At 40.8% G+C, this 12206-nt stretch overlaps 1 protein-coding gene and 1 non-coding gene across 2 annotated transcripts in view; both read right to left on the bottom strand.

Moving 5' to 3' along the window:
• Positions 1–12206, bottom strand: part of c12.2 (von Willebrand factor A domain-containing protein c12.2) — a 464393-nt gene that overhangs the window by 45020 nt on the left and 407167 nt on the right. Inside the window, exon 15 of the mRNA XM_080280343.1 lies at positions 6470–6618. Coding sequence (XP_080136469.1) covers positions 6470–6618 — 149 coding nt within the window. The remainder of the gene's footprint in view (positions 1–6469; positions 6619–12206) is intronic.
• LOC145410275 (5S ribosomal RNA) lies at positions 5458–5576 on the bottom strand. The gene has a single exon (XR_013899240.1). It is a non-coding gene; the product is annotated as a 5S ribosomal RNA (ribosomal RNA).

Here is a 12206-nt window from a genome sequence, read left to right as displayed (position 1 = left end):
TCATCGATTGGGGAATCACTCTGGCCCTGAATGTCTTTATTGGCCAGGTCACTGGTAACAGGTGAATTGCCGAGACAATGGCGTGCAGGGGGGGGGGAGGTTATGCAGTGTAAGGCATTGTCCCTGCTTGGCATCTTGTAGAGGAATAAAGGAAGGTGTCCCGTGTATACGTGCCAAAAATCACTCGCGAAATCACTCACGAAAATTGAAAATTATGCAAATTAGGGACCTTGCAATGTTGCTGCGTTAATTTATGTCTCCAGGATATGAGTGCACATCATGTGAGGACGTGAATTCACGTCTTCGGGACGGGGCAGGTTAAGGAGAGATGGCCAACCACTCACCTAACAGTAGCTATCACGTAAGCCACCATTATAACTGAACTCTACTTGATTACTGTAGGTTTATTTGGAGTAACTTTATGCATTAGACCACCAAGTGTCCTATAGCTGGATATATTAGTACATTTTTCATTGACTCTACACTGAGTGACAAGCCAAATGGTTTCCTGCACACCAGGAAACCATTTACTATGCTGGGTGGTAACCATATAGCCAAATTATGGCACCTAGTAGTAACGTGGGTAATTAAGGCACCCCGATTGGATTGAGCTGGTGCAGGTTTTTATCTAATGGATGGTTGGGGTTTATTGCTCATGTAATGCCACTCAGGGATGAGTGAGGTTGGTCACTCTCATCTTAAATGTCAGAATCAACTTGTTTAGCCCCGGGCTTCAATGCTCCTCATGGGGCAAAAAAGGATTACATTTTTATTTTTTTTTATGCGAGGAAGAAGGAACCAAAGGCTACAAGCCCGCAATTACTGCTCCTTGCAAGAGAAAAACAAAATACAAGAGAGAGCCAAATTCAAGACTCGATCATTTTGAGATGACTGGACACACTGCATCTGAAAGACTGGAGATCATAGGAAGCAGGAAATACAGACAGAGGGAGACAGTTCCAGAGTTAACCTGTTGCATAAATGAAGGACTGGGAGTAACGGTTAATTCTTGCATTGGAGAGTTGGACAGAAAAAGGATGAGAGTTTGCTGCTTGACGGGTGCATCGTAGAGGTGGATGAATGCATGCAGACAGTTCAGAGGAGCAGTGACCATTGAAGCAGCAACAGAAAAGAGATAAAGATGCAACAGTGCGGCGAAGAGACAGAGGTTGAAGGGAGTCAGTAAGAGGGGGAGAGTTAATAAGACGAAATGCCCCTGACTCCACCCTATTGAGAAGAGCTGTATGTGGGAAGCCTCCCCACACATAAGAGTTGTACTCCACAAAGGGGCGGATAAAACCCATGTACAGAGTCAACAGTTGTGCAGGGGTAAAGAAAGAGTGGAGTCGGCTTAGCACACCCAATTTCTTGGAAGTAGATTTTACAAGAGATGTAATATGATCTTTCCAGGATAAGTCCTGAGTAAATGCAACCCCAGGCATGTTCAAGGATGATGCAGGACTAAGCTGAATATTATTAAACATTAGTGGGTATACCTGAGGAAGATTTTGTTGGGTTGATAAGTGTAAAAACTGAGTCTCTGATGCATTAAAAACAACCAAATTATTTTTACCCCAGTCAGAGATACAAGCCAAGTTGGACATTAGGTGTGCCATAGCCTCATCCCTTGTTTGTTGAAGTAACTGCAGAGATGGGCATTGCAGGAACTGAACTGAAAGGAGAAGGGTGGAATCATTAGTGTATGAGTGGATAGGGTTAGATGTACAGCTTAGAAGGTCATTGATGAATAAAAGGAAGAGAGTTGGTGATAGGAGAGAGCCCTGAGGAACACCACTGTTGACAGATCTAGGAGAAGAACAATGGCCATCTACAATAGCGGCTATAGAACGACCAGAGGGGAAGCTAGAAATGAAGGCTCAGATAGAAGGATAGAAACCATAAGAGGGCAGTTTGGAAATTAAAGATTTATGCCAGACTCGATCGAAAGCCTTTGAGATGTCAAGTGCAATGGCAAGGCTTTCACCAAAGTCCCGGAAGAAGGACGACCAGGAGTCTAAACGGTGAGAAGATTGCCAGTGGTGCATCCCTGACGGAACCCATACTGACAATCAGAAAGAAGGTTGTGATAGGACAGACGCTTTGAAATTTCTCTATTAAGAACTGACTCCAAAACTTTTGAGATACAGGATGTTAAAGCAATTGGACGATAGTTAGAGGGTTGGGAATGGTCACCCTTCTTTGGGACTGGCTGAATGAGAGCAAACTTCCAGCAAGAAGGAAAGGTACAAATTGATAGCCTAGGCAGGGCGTAAGTACAGAAGCACAGTTCTTGAGAACAACAGAAGGGACTCCATCAGGCCCATATGCCTTATTAGTATTGAGGCCTGTGATGACAGAATATACATCAGCTGAAGAAATTTTAATGCCAGTCATGTGGAAGTCAGAGGGGGGGAAGCGATGGAGGAACAGCACTGGAATCGTCTAAGGTGGGATTGGAGGAGAAAGTCTGAGCAAAGAGATCTGCTTTATCAGTAAGAGAAATAGCTACAGAGCCATCAGAGTAGAAAAGAGGAGGGAAGGATGATGAGGTAAAGTTGTCAGAAAGGTTTTTGGCAAGATGCCAGAAGGAGCGGGAAGAATTCGAGTTGGAGAGTTGAGAGCATTTAGTACGAATGAAACTATTTTTAGCAGAGCGAAGAGCAGACTTAGCATGATTCCGGGTAGAAACGTATATAAAAGATGTGATTCAGGGGTGGGTTGGTTCCAGTACCTTTTAGAGGCCCTCTCCTTGTTGTGGACAGCATTAGAACAAGTGTGATTAAACCAAGGCTTTCTTGCATTAGTCAAAGGATATGAGAAAGGAATGTATGCTTCCATGCCCAAGAGAATAACCTCCATGATGCGCAAGGCACACTCAGATGGCTCCCGGCCTTGGAAGCAACAATCATTCCAGGGAAAATCAAAGAAGTACTGCCTGAGGGCCTCCCAATCTGCAGCTCCAAAGTGCCACTGACAACATTTCTTTGGAGGGTCCACAGGCCATACTGGAACAACAGGACAGGTTAAATTGATAAGGTCGTGATTGGAGGAGCCCAACGGAGAGAAAAGATTAACAGTGTAAGCATAAGGATTAGTTATAAGGAAGAGGTCAACTATGTTGGAGCTCTCTCCAAGGTGGTCAGGGTTACAGGTAGGGTGCTGTACAAGCTGCTCTAGGTCATTAAGGATAGAAAAGGTGTAGGCTTGTTCACCAGGTGGATCAGTGAAAGAAGAGGAGTGCCAAAGGTGGTGGTGAACATTGAAATCTCCTAGAATGGAGGTTCCAGAGAAAGGAGAAATGGATAGAATGTGTTCCATCGTAGAAGTAAGATAGTCAAAGAATTTTTGATAGTCAGTAGAATTAGGAGATACGTAAACAGCACAAATATATTTAGTCAGAGAATGACAGGAAAGCCGAAGCCAGAGTGTACAGAATTCAGAAGAATTGAGTTCAGGAACACAAGAGGAAGATAAGTCTTTGTGTACATATACACAACAGCCACCTTTGGCTTTGAAATGAGTATAGAGAAAGTAGGATGATACAAAAAAGTGTTTGCTATCAGTTGCCTCAGACAGCTGAATCTCAGTTAGGAAAAGAAGGTGAGGTTTAGAGGAGGAAAGGTGGTGCTCAACAGAGCGAAAGTTGGAGGAAAGGCCACGAATGTTGCAGAAATGAAGAAGTAAGTCAGACAGTGGTTTCAGGCAGCTCGAGTCATCACCAGGAGAGGGGCGGAAGATGGGGGCATTTATGGTCCCCCCCCCCGGGGACTCTGAGATGATGAATGAATGAATGAATGAATGAATACCATCCATCCATCCATCATCCAAACCTACGTTGCCCCACAAGGAACGTAGAAGCCCGGGGCTAGGCAAGTTGGTCCTGACATTTAAGATGAGAGTGACCAGCCTCACTCATCCCTGAGTGGCATTATGTAAGCAATAAACCCCAACCATCCCTTGGATATAAACCTTCACCAGCTCAATCTGACTGGAGTGTCGTAATACCCACTAACCCACCAGGCACCAAAATCTGGTTATATGGTTACCACCCAGCACAGTAAATGGTTTCCTGGTGTACAGGAAACCATTTGGCTTGTCACTCAGTGTAGAGTCACCCACAGGAAGAAGAGGAAAGAATGAAGGAAAGAAAGACAGAAGAGGGAGTGTAAAGTCACCCGTAGGCAGAAGGACGAGGAAAGAATAAAGGAAAGAAAGACAGAAGAGGATGGAAGGAAAGAAGGATGGAGGAAAGGAATGGGCAGACACCCTTTCCACTCCTCCATCCTTCTTTCCTTCCATCTTCTTCTCTCTTTCTTTCCTTCATTCCTTCCTTGTCCTTCTGCCTACGGGTGACTTTACACTCCCTATTCTGTCTTTCTCAATAATTTATATTATTGTCTGAAGACTTTTTTTCTTTAATTTTTCTTCCTTCTTTTTTTTCTCAAATAAGAGAAACATCTATTGATGAAATGCTTTATAAAAGCTTTTCCTATTACTCCCTTAGTACACTGACATCTTTCACAGGTCACTCTGGCTAATGGCCATAACCAGAACAATGAAAATACAAACTAATGGAGTTACTGGTAACCTCTTCTGCATTATGACTTTTTAGATTATTCTTGGTACTGCTAGATGATATGACAGACTATTCACCTACAAAGAGACTCTGTAGTTAATGGGTTAGATACTGTCTCAGTTAACATCTTCACTACCATAATGTTATTTCAATTTTTTTTCTTTGTTACCACCAGATGCTTTGATCAGGAAAAAGAAAGAAAAAGAAAAAAACACTAATGGCATTAACATAGATACAACCATAAAAGGCTACCTCAGTTCTATCATATGAACGAGCAAAGTAAGAATGTCTAATAATTAAAAGTTATGTGTCCTTAAACAGCATAGTCACTGTGAATGGATAAGACTTGGGTATTTAAAATGGTAGATATATGTGAATACAGTATATAAGAGAATATGAAGGTGTGAGGTGGTGAAGATGGCCAAGAAGAATATGCCTTGATATGGTTAAGTGAATATATTAGAAAATGAGGTATGGATGTTGATGTAAAAAGGGTGAGGAAAGAAAGAAATGGTTAATAAAGTATGTACAGAGATGCACATACCAAATGTTGCAAAACAATTCTGTCCAAATGATGGGTCCTGGAGAGCAATGCCCTCAAGAGATGGCACAAATACATGTATAACCAAGTGCCTCCACTGCCTCCTCAACTCTCTCCCCATCCCCCAAAAGGAGGATAGTGGACTGCAGGAGGAGGATAACTTTGTCAGCAATCCACTGGGTTTATAGGCGGATAAACATGGGACTACAACTAAAAATTTTCATTCATTCATTCATTGCCAGATGCCATGTATCCCAGACGGGGTGGACAAGGGCTTAGAGTTAATTGTTTTACAGGGAGGGGCACTAATCCTCCACCAACCCCACTTGACACATAGGGATGCCAACAGCATCTGGTGTTCCCAGGCGGTCACCCATCCAAGTACTAACCAGACCTAACGTTGCTTAACTTCGCTGATCGAATGGGAAGCGGTGTACTCAATGTGGTATGGCTGTTGGCACAACTACAAATACTACTATAATACTAATACTGCTACCCCAAAGATGATGTGATATCTATGTGTAAGACTTATGCCTGTGGGGCTGAGACAAGGATCTTGAAGATTTTAATAACAAGTGATTAGATGAATGGTCCATTTCACTGGACATTCTGATGATACATTTCTCTAGTTTTATACTGTCCTTTTCCTACCTCTGAGTATCACAGGCATCATCCGGACCTCCTTTCCCACCCTAGGACAGGGTGAGGAGTAGCAATGTTCAGATAGCCCAAGTCTGCCCAATCCACCAGGCCAAACTTACACTCACTCATCATTCAAGCTTCCAGAATCCTGGCTCTACCTGATATGTCAAATAACTTTCACCACATTCTGTAGCTTCAAATAAACATATCCGACAAAGTCAATCTGAATGCTGTCATGTTAAAAAGGGGCTCCAAATCCCTGATCATGCACTTCTTCACACAACATTCATCCAGCCAGCTCAATCTCCTGTCAGTCCCCAAGCCTCACCAACTTCCATACCTCTCTTCCTCATACACTCATCCACCATACCTCTCCACCTTCTCTTTGACCTACTGATTCTAAATACTGTATTTGTGGAAAATATGTTCAGAAGGTTAATGATGATAAAGAAATCTTTTACTGTACAAGTGTAAAAATCAACAGTTTTATTTAACATATTCATTTCCAACCCTGTTATTCACTTCTAACAATTTAATGGAATTCAGTACTACAGATGACTGCCATTCAAAGCAGAGTATTGCAAGACCATCAGGTTGTCTGCTACTGTATATCAGTAGCTACTTTCCTTTGTTATACTAACTTTTTATCTCTACATGAAGTCTCTCTCACCTCTCTTCTATAAAGCACTTTGAGAAGCCTATGAACTGACCTATGTAGCTGAATGTACTCGCGTGGTCGAGAAAGGAGGTACAAGAATCGGTCAGCCAGCTTATTCTTGCCAACACCCTGATTACCCACCAGTAGTAGGTGGTCTCCCAGCAACCAGTCCTGCAGCATGTTCTCCAGTACTGCTACATGCTGTAAAAGCAAATGTAATATGTACCTGTACTCTAGTACAAGGAATACAGTAAGTGTCATTACCTCCCCCTCCCCATCATTAAAAATAATATACAGTATATATATATATATATATATATATATATATATATATATATATATATATATAAATATATATATATATATATATATATATATATATATATATATATATACTGTATATATCTGTCTGTCTATCTATATATATATATGTATATACATACTGTATATATCTATGTCTGTCTATCTCTCTCTCTCTCTCTCTCTCTCTCTCTCTCTCTCTCTCTCTCTCTATATATATATATACTGAATATACAGTAAACACTCAATATACAAAACCCTCTTTTAATGAATTTCGGTTTTTATGACCACCTTGAACTTTTTTTTTTTCTTATAAATAAAAGAACAGAGGAAGGAAAAACAAATGAGTAAAAAAAAATAATCCATACACCAGATTACTGGTGTCCTCTGTTCATAAAATATCTGTAACAGTTAGAGTTGAACAGTTGTGGGTTGAAATTTGGAGGGAAACAACTCTGGGGATGCGAGTTCCAGAGAGATGCAGTGTGGGGAATGAAAGAATTCTGACAGGCAGAAGTTCTGCAAATTATGGCTGAGTGACATTCCAGCCATGAGCGCTACCAGATGCCAGTGTAGCACGAGGGAAGGCATGGAGAGGTGGCACCATGGACGCAACTTCATCTGAGCATTTGCCAAAAAAATATCTGTAAAATAATGCAAGGGAGGCAACATTCCTTCTTACTTGCAGGGGAGGTAGTTTATATGTAATGACAGGGTTGTTAATGATTCTAACAGCTTTGTTCTGAATTTTGTCTAGTTGTCTTAATGCAACCTCTCCACAACCATTCCACAAGGGTGAGCAATATTCAAGCTGAGAGCGCACATGACTCTTATAAATTATAGCTAACTACTCATCAGCGAAGAAGTTACGGACTCTGTACAATAACTGGCAGAATGTTATGTTAATTTAACAAATTTTGTTCGGTAAAAGAATGGAAACGTGGGAAACACTGATTAGCATAGCAACACACACACACACACACACACACACACACACACACACACACACACACACTCAAGAGTGATTGAAGTACACACACACACTCAAGAGCGACTGATGTGCTACAGGAAAGAGATGGTTGGGTGGATTGTGTGTACTGTATTTAGATTTCGAGAAGGCCTTCGACAAGGTATCCCATAAGCGACTATTGTGAAAATTGGAGCATATAGGAGGACTGAAGGGAAACTTCCTGGAGTGGATGACATACTTTTTGAGAGACAGACAAATGAGGACAGTAATAAAGGACAGGATGTCTAGATGGAGGGAAGTAACAAGTAGAGTCCCACAGGGCTCAGTGTTTGCGCCAGTAATGTTGCTGATTTATGGAAATGATTTGGTAGATTGAATGAATGGTTAAGCAAGTCTGTCTGCTGATGATGCAAAGATCTTGAGGAAAGTAGAAGCTGAAGAAGACTGTAAAATGCAGCAGGAGGATCTGGATAGGGTACATGATTGAAGCAGGATGTGGGAAATGAAACTCAACGCAAAAAATGTAAAATATTGGAAATGGGTAAAAGTACCAAGAGGCCATCATTGAATTATATGATGGGTAATGAACCAATCACAAAAGCAAGAGAAGAGAAAGATTTGGGAGTGCTGGTCCAGGATAATTTGTCACCTGATTAACACATTAACAAGACAGTTAGAGAGACGTATAAACTCTTGACTAAATAAGAGTAGCATTTCATTACATGGATGAGGAGCTGATGAAAAAAGTGATAGTGGCCATGATCTGCCCCAGGTTAGAATATGCAGCAGTAGTGTGGTTCCCACACAAAAAGAAAGATATAAACAAAATTGAAAGAATACAAAGAACAGCAACCAAGATGGTCGCCAGTCTGGTAGATTTGTCGTACAGAGAGAGGCTGGAAAGCTAGATTTGCCTTCCTTAGAGGAAAGGAAAGAGAGGGACAAAATGATTGCAGTGTTCAGGGTCATGATGGGTGTAGAATAGATAAAACTGACAGAGATCTGTTTGTATGGGATACAAGAGTAACAACAGGACACAGAATGAAACCGAAGAAGCCAAGCTGCTTGAAGGATATCAAGAAATATAGTTTTCCTCACAGATGCATAGACCTGTGGAATACCCTGAACAAAGAGATCGTCCAGTCTAAAAACTTAAATGAGTTTAAAGCAAAATCTGACTTACTGAGAAACAGAGACAGGACCCCACAAGCATAGCTCATTTTCTGTATATCACAATTAGGTAAATACAATTAGGTAAATAAAATTAGGTAAATACATACACACATACACACACACAAACACACACACACATATATACAAGAATATGCAAAGAGGAAGAAACTTTGAAAAAGGTATAACTGACAAATGTAAGGAAGAACCCAAATTGTTTTATACATTTGTTAATGGCAAATTGAACCAATAGGAAGGAATCACCCAACTGAAAGTAGAAGGACAGGTCTATAAAGACGCGGCAATGCAAGCTGAAATAATAAATGTTTCCAATCGGCTTTCACTAAAGATAGGGACTTTGTGGATGGGGAGGATGTGACTAGAAATGTAGTGATAAAAGACATAAAAATGGAAGTGCAGGAAGTGTATAAAGTACTGGAAACTCAAGATGTAAGGAAAGCCCTAGGACCGGATGGAATCTCTACCTGGGTACTGAAAGAATGCAGAGAACAACTGGCAGATAAGATTCACGATTTAACTGTGTGTTCTCTGGAAGAAGGGAAAGTGCCTCAGGAATGGAAGAGGGGCAATGTGGTACCAATTTATAAGGGAGGAAACAAGGAAGAACCCCTGAATTATAGACCAGTGTCCCTGACCAGCGTAGCTGCAAAATTGTGCGAGAGAACCCTGAAAGACAGATGGATAGAATATCTGGCGGAGACGAACATATTGGCTGGGAGCCAGTTTGAATTCAGAAGTGGAAGGTCATGTGTTTCCCACTTGTTGAGCTTTTACTCAAGAGTGATTGACATGTTACAGGAGAGACAGCTGGGTGGATTGTGTGTATCTAGATCTGGAGAAAGCCTTTGATAAGGTACCCCACAAGCGACTAATGTGCAAATTGGAACACATAGGAGGACTGAAGGGAAACGTCCTGGAGTGGATGCGTGACTTCTTGAGAGACAGACAAATGAGGACAGCAATAAAGGACAGGATGTTCGGATGGAGGGAAGTAACAAGTGGAGTCCCACAGGGCTCGGTGTTAGCGCCAGTAATGTTCCTGATTTACGTAAATGATATGGTAGATGGAGTGAACAGTTACGCAAGTCTGTTTGCTGATGATGCAAAGATCTTGAGGAGAATAGAAGTCGAGGAAGACTGTAAAATGCTGCAGGAAGACCTGAACAGGATCCAAGGTTGGAGCCAGATGTGGGAAATGAAATTTAATGCAAAAAAATGTAAGATATTGGAAATGGGTAAGAGTATCAAGAAGCCATCACCGAATTATATGATGGGTAATGAACCAATCAAGAAAGTGAGAGAAGAGAAAGATTTGGGAGTGCTGGTCCAGGATAGTTTGTCACTGGAAAAACACATTAACAAGATAGTTACAAAGACGTACAATCTCTTGACTAACATACCAGTGGCATTCCATTACATGGATGAGGAAATGATGAAAAAATTGATAGTGGCCACGATCCGCCCCAGGCTGGAATATGTGGCAGTAGTGTGGTCCCCACACAAGAAGAAAGACATAAATAAGATCGAGAGAATACAAAGAACAGCAACCAAGATGGTCCCCAGCTTGGCAGATCTGTCTTACGGAAAGAGGCTGGAAAAGCTGGACCTGCCAACACTAAAAGAAAGGAGAGAAAGAGGCAACATGATTGCAGTGTTCAGGGCCATGATGAGACTAGATAAAATTGATAAAAATGATCTGTTTGTATGGGATGGGAGAGTAACAAGAGGGCATGGAATGAAACTGAAAAACCCAAGTTGTTTGAAGGATATCAAAAAATACAGCTTTCCATATAGATGCACAGACCTGTGGAACAGCCTGGACAAAGAGATCATCCAGTCTAAAAATGTAAACGAGTTCAAAGCAAAATCTGACTTAATGAGAAAAAGAGATGGGACCCCAAGAGCATAGCTCATTTCCTGTATATCACAAGTAGGTAAATACAATTAGGTAAATACACACACACACACACACACACACACACACACACTCACACGAACAGCCGGAGAGAGCAGACGTCCCAGCCATCGCTGCTAACCTTAAGCAGTTTCAGGAATTTTGTCTGTCCTGTCTCCTAAGGTCTTGTCTTAAATTTAAAATAATGAAAGTTAATAGACTACCAAAAATGTAAAGATTTATTGGCTAGAGTATACATGAATGTTTGTAGTTTTTTTCGGTAACAGCTGTTTTAGTACTTAATCAACATCAAACATGGCCGAAAATGTAAACAATGAGGGACTCGAATTTCAAGGATTTGATACAAATACCAATGTCATGGACCTGGTTAAAACATTAATTATGAGGATTATTGAACTTGAAAAGAAAGTAGAGAATCTAGTGATAAAGGATGTGTCTGAAAATACGGATACTACCATACAGAGTCTGATCCAATCCAATGAAACAGCGAATGAAGAGATTAGAAATTTGAAGCGGGAAAATGTTGAAATGAGGAGGAAACTAGAAGAGAGTACTAATAAAACGGAGAAGGTGAGTAATGTATTAGAAGAGCATAAGGCAAAGTGGGCACACGTAGAAGAAGAACAGAAAGAAGTGGTCAGCTTAAGAGAGATCATCCAGGAAGAAAGGGAAATGAACAAGAAAAAAATGGAAGAAAATGTAGTGAAAATACTGAAGAAAAAAGAGAAAATAGTGAGAGAAACTGTAGAAAGGAACAGATGTGTAGTAATATTTGGAAACAGGGAAGAGGAAGAAAAGGTTAGGTTCGTAAGACTCGAGAGAGACAGGAACCTGGTGAGAGGAATATTAGGCAAGATTGACCACGAAGGAGACAAGTGGGTAAAAGAAATTGAGGAAGTAAGGAGGATAGGGCCTTATAAGAAAGGGGAAACAAGACCAATGAGATTCAAGTTTACATCAGAAAGTGTAATAAATGAGATACTTAAAGTGACCTGGAAATTAAGCAAAGAGGCGGGGATGGAAAATATTATAATAAGAAAAGATCTGAATGAAGAAGAAAGAGAAGTTTTAAAATCATTAAAGGAAGAAGTAAAGGAAAAAAAATGATAAGAGGACAGAGGAAGAATGTAATACTTTTTTTTTGGAGAGTATTGGATATGAAAGTAAGGAAGTGGTATTTAAGGAAACAGAAGTGAAGGAAACTAAGGGGGATGGCTGTGAAAGATCAGAAGTTGAGGAAGTGGTACGAATAGAGAGTAGGAGAGAAGAGGGTATTAAAAAACGTCAAAAATAATTTGAAGGTGATATATATTATTGCTGATGGTTTCATATCGACGAGGATCGAAATTAACGATTTCTTGAGAGAACATGAACCTGATGTCATGTGCTTTGTAGAGACCAAATTAAGAGAAG

The sequence above is a fragment of the Coenobita brevimanus genome, chromosome 84 (genome assembly GCF_032717465.1).
Source record: "Coenobita brevimanus isolate Jiangsu-jjx chromosome 84, ASM3271746v2, whole genome shotgun sequence".
Taxonomy (NCBI): domain Eukaryota; kingdom Metazoa; phylum Arthropoda; class Malacostraca; order Decapoda; family Coenobitidae; genus Coenobita; species Coenobita brevimanus.
The sequence above is the reverse complement of the archived record's forward strand: the minus strand, read 5'-3'. Positions and strand labels throughout refer to the sequence as shown.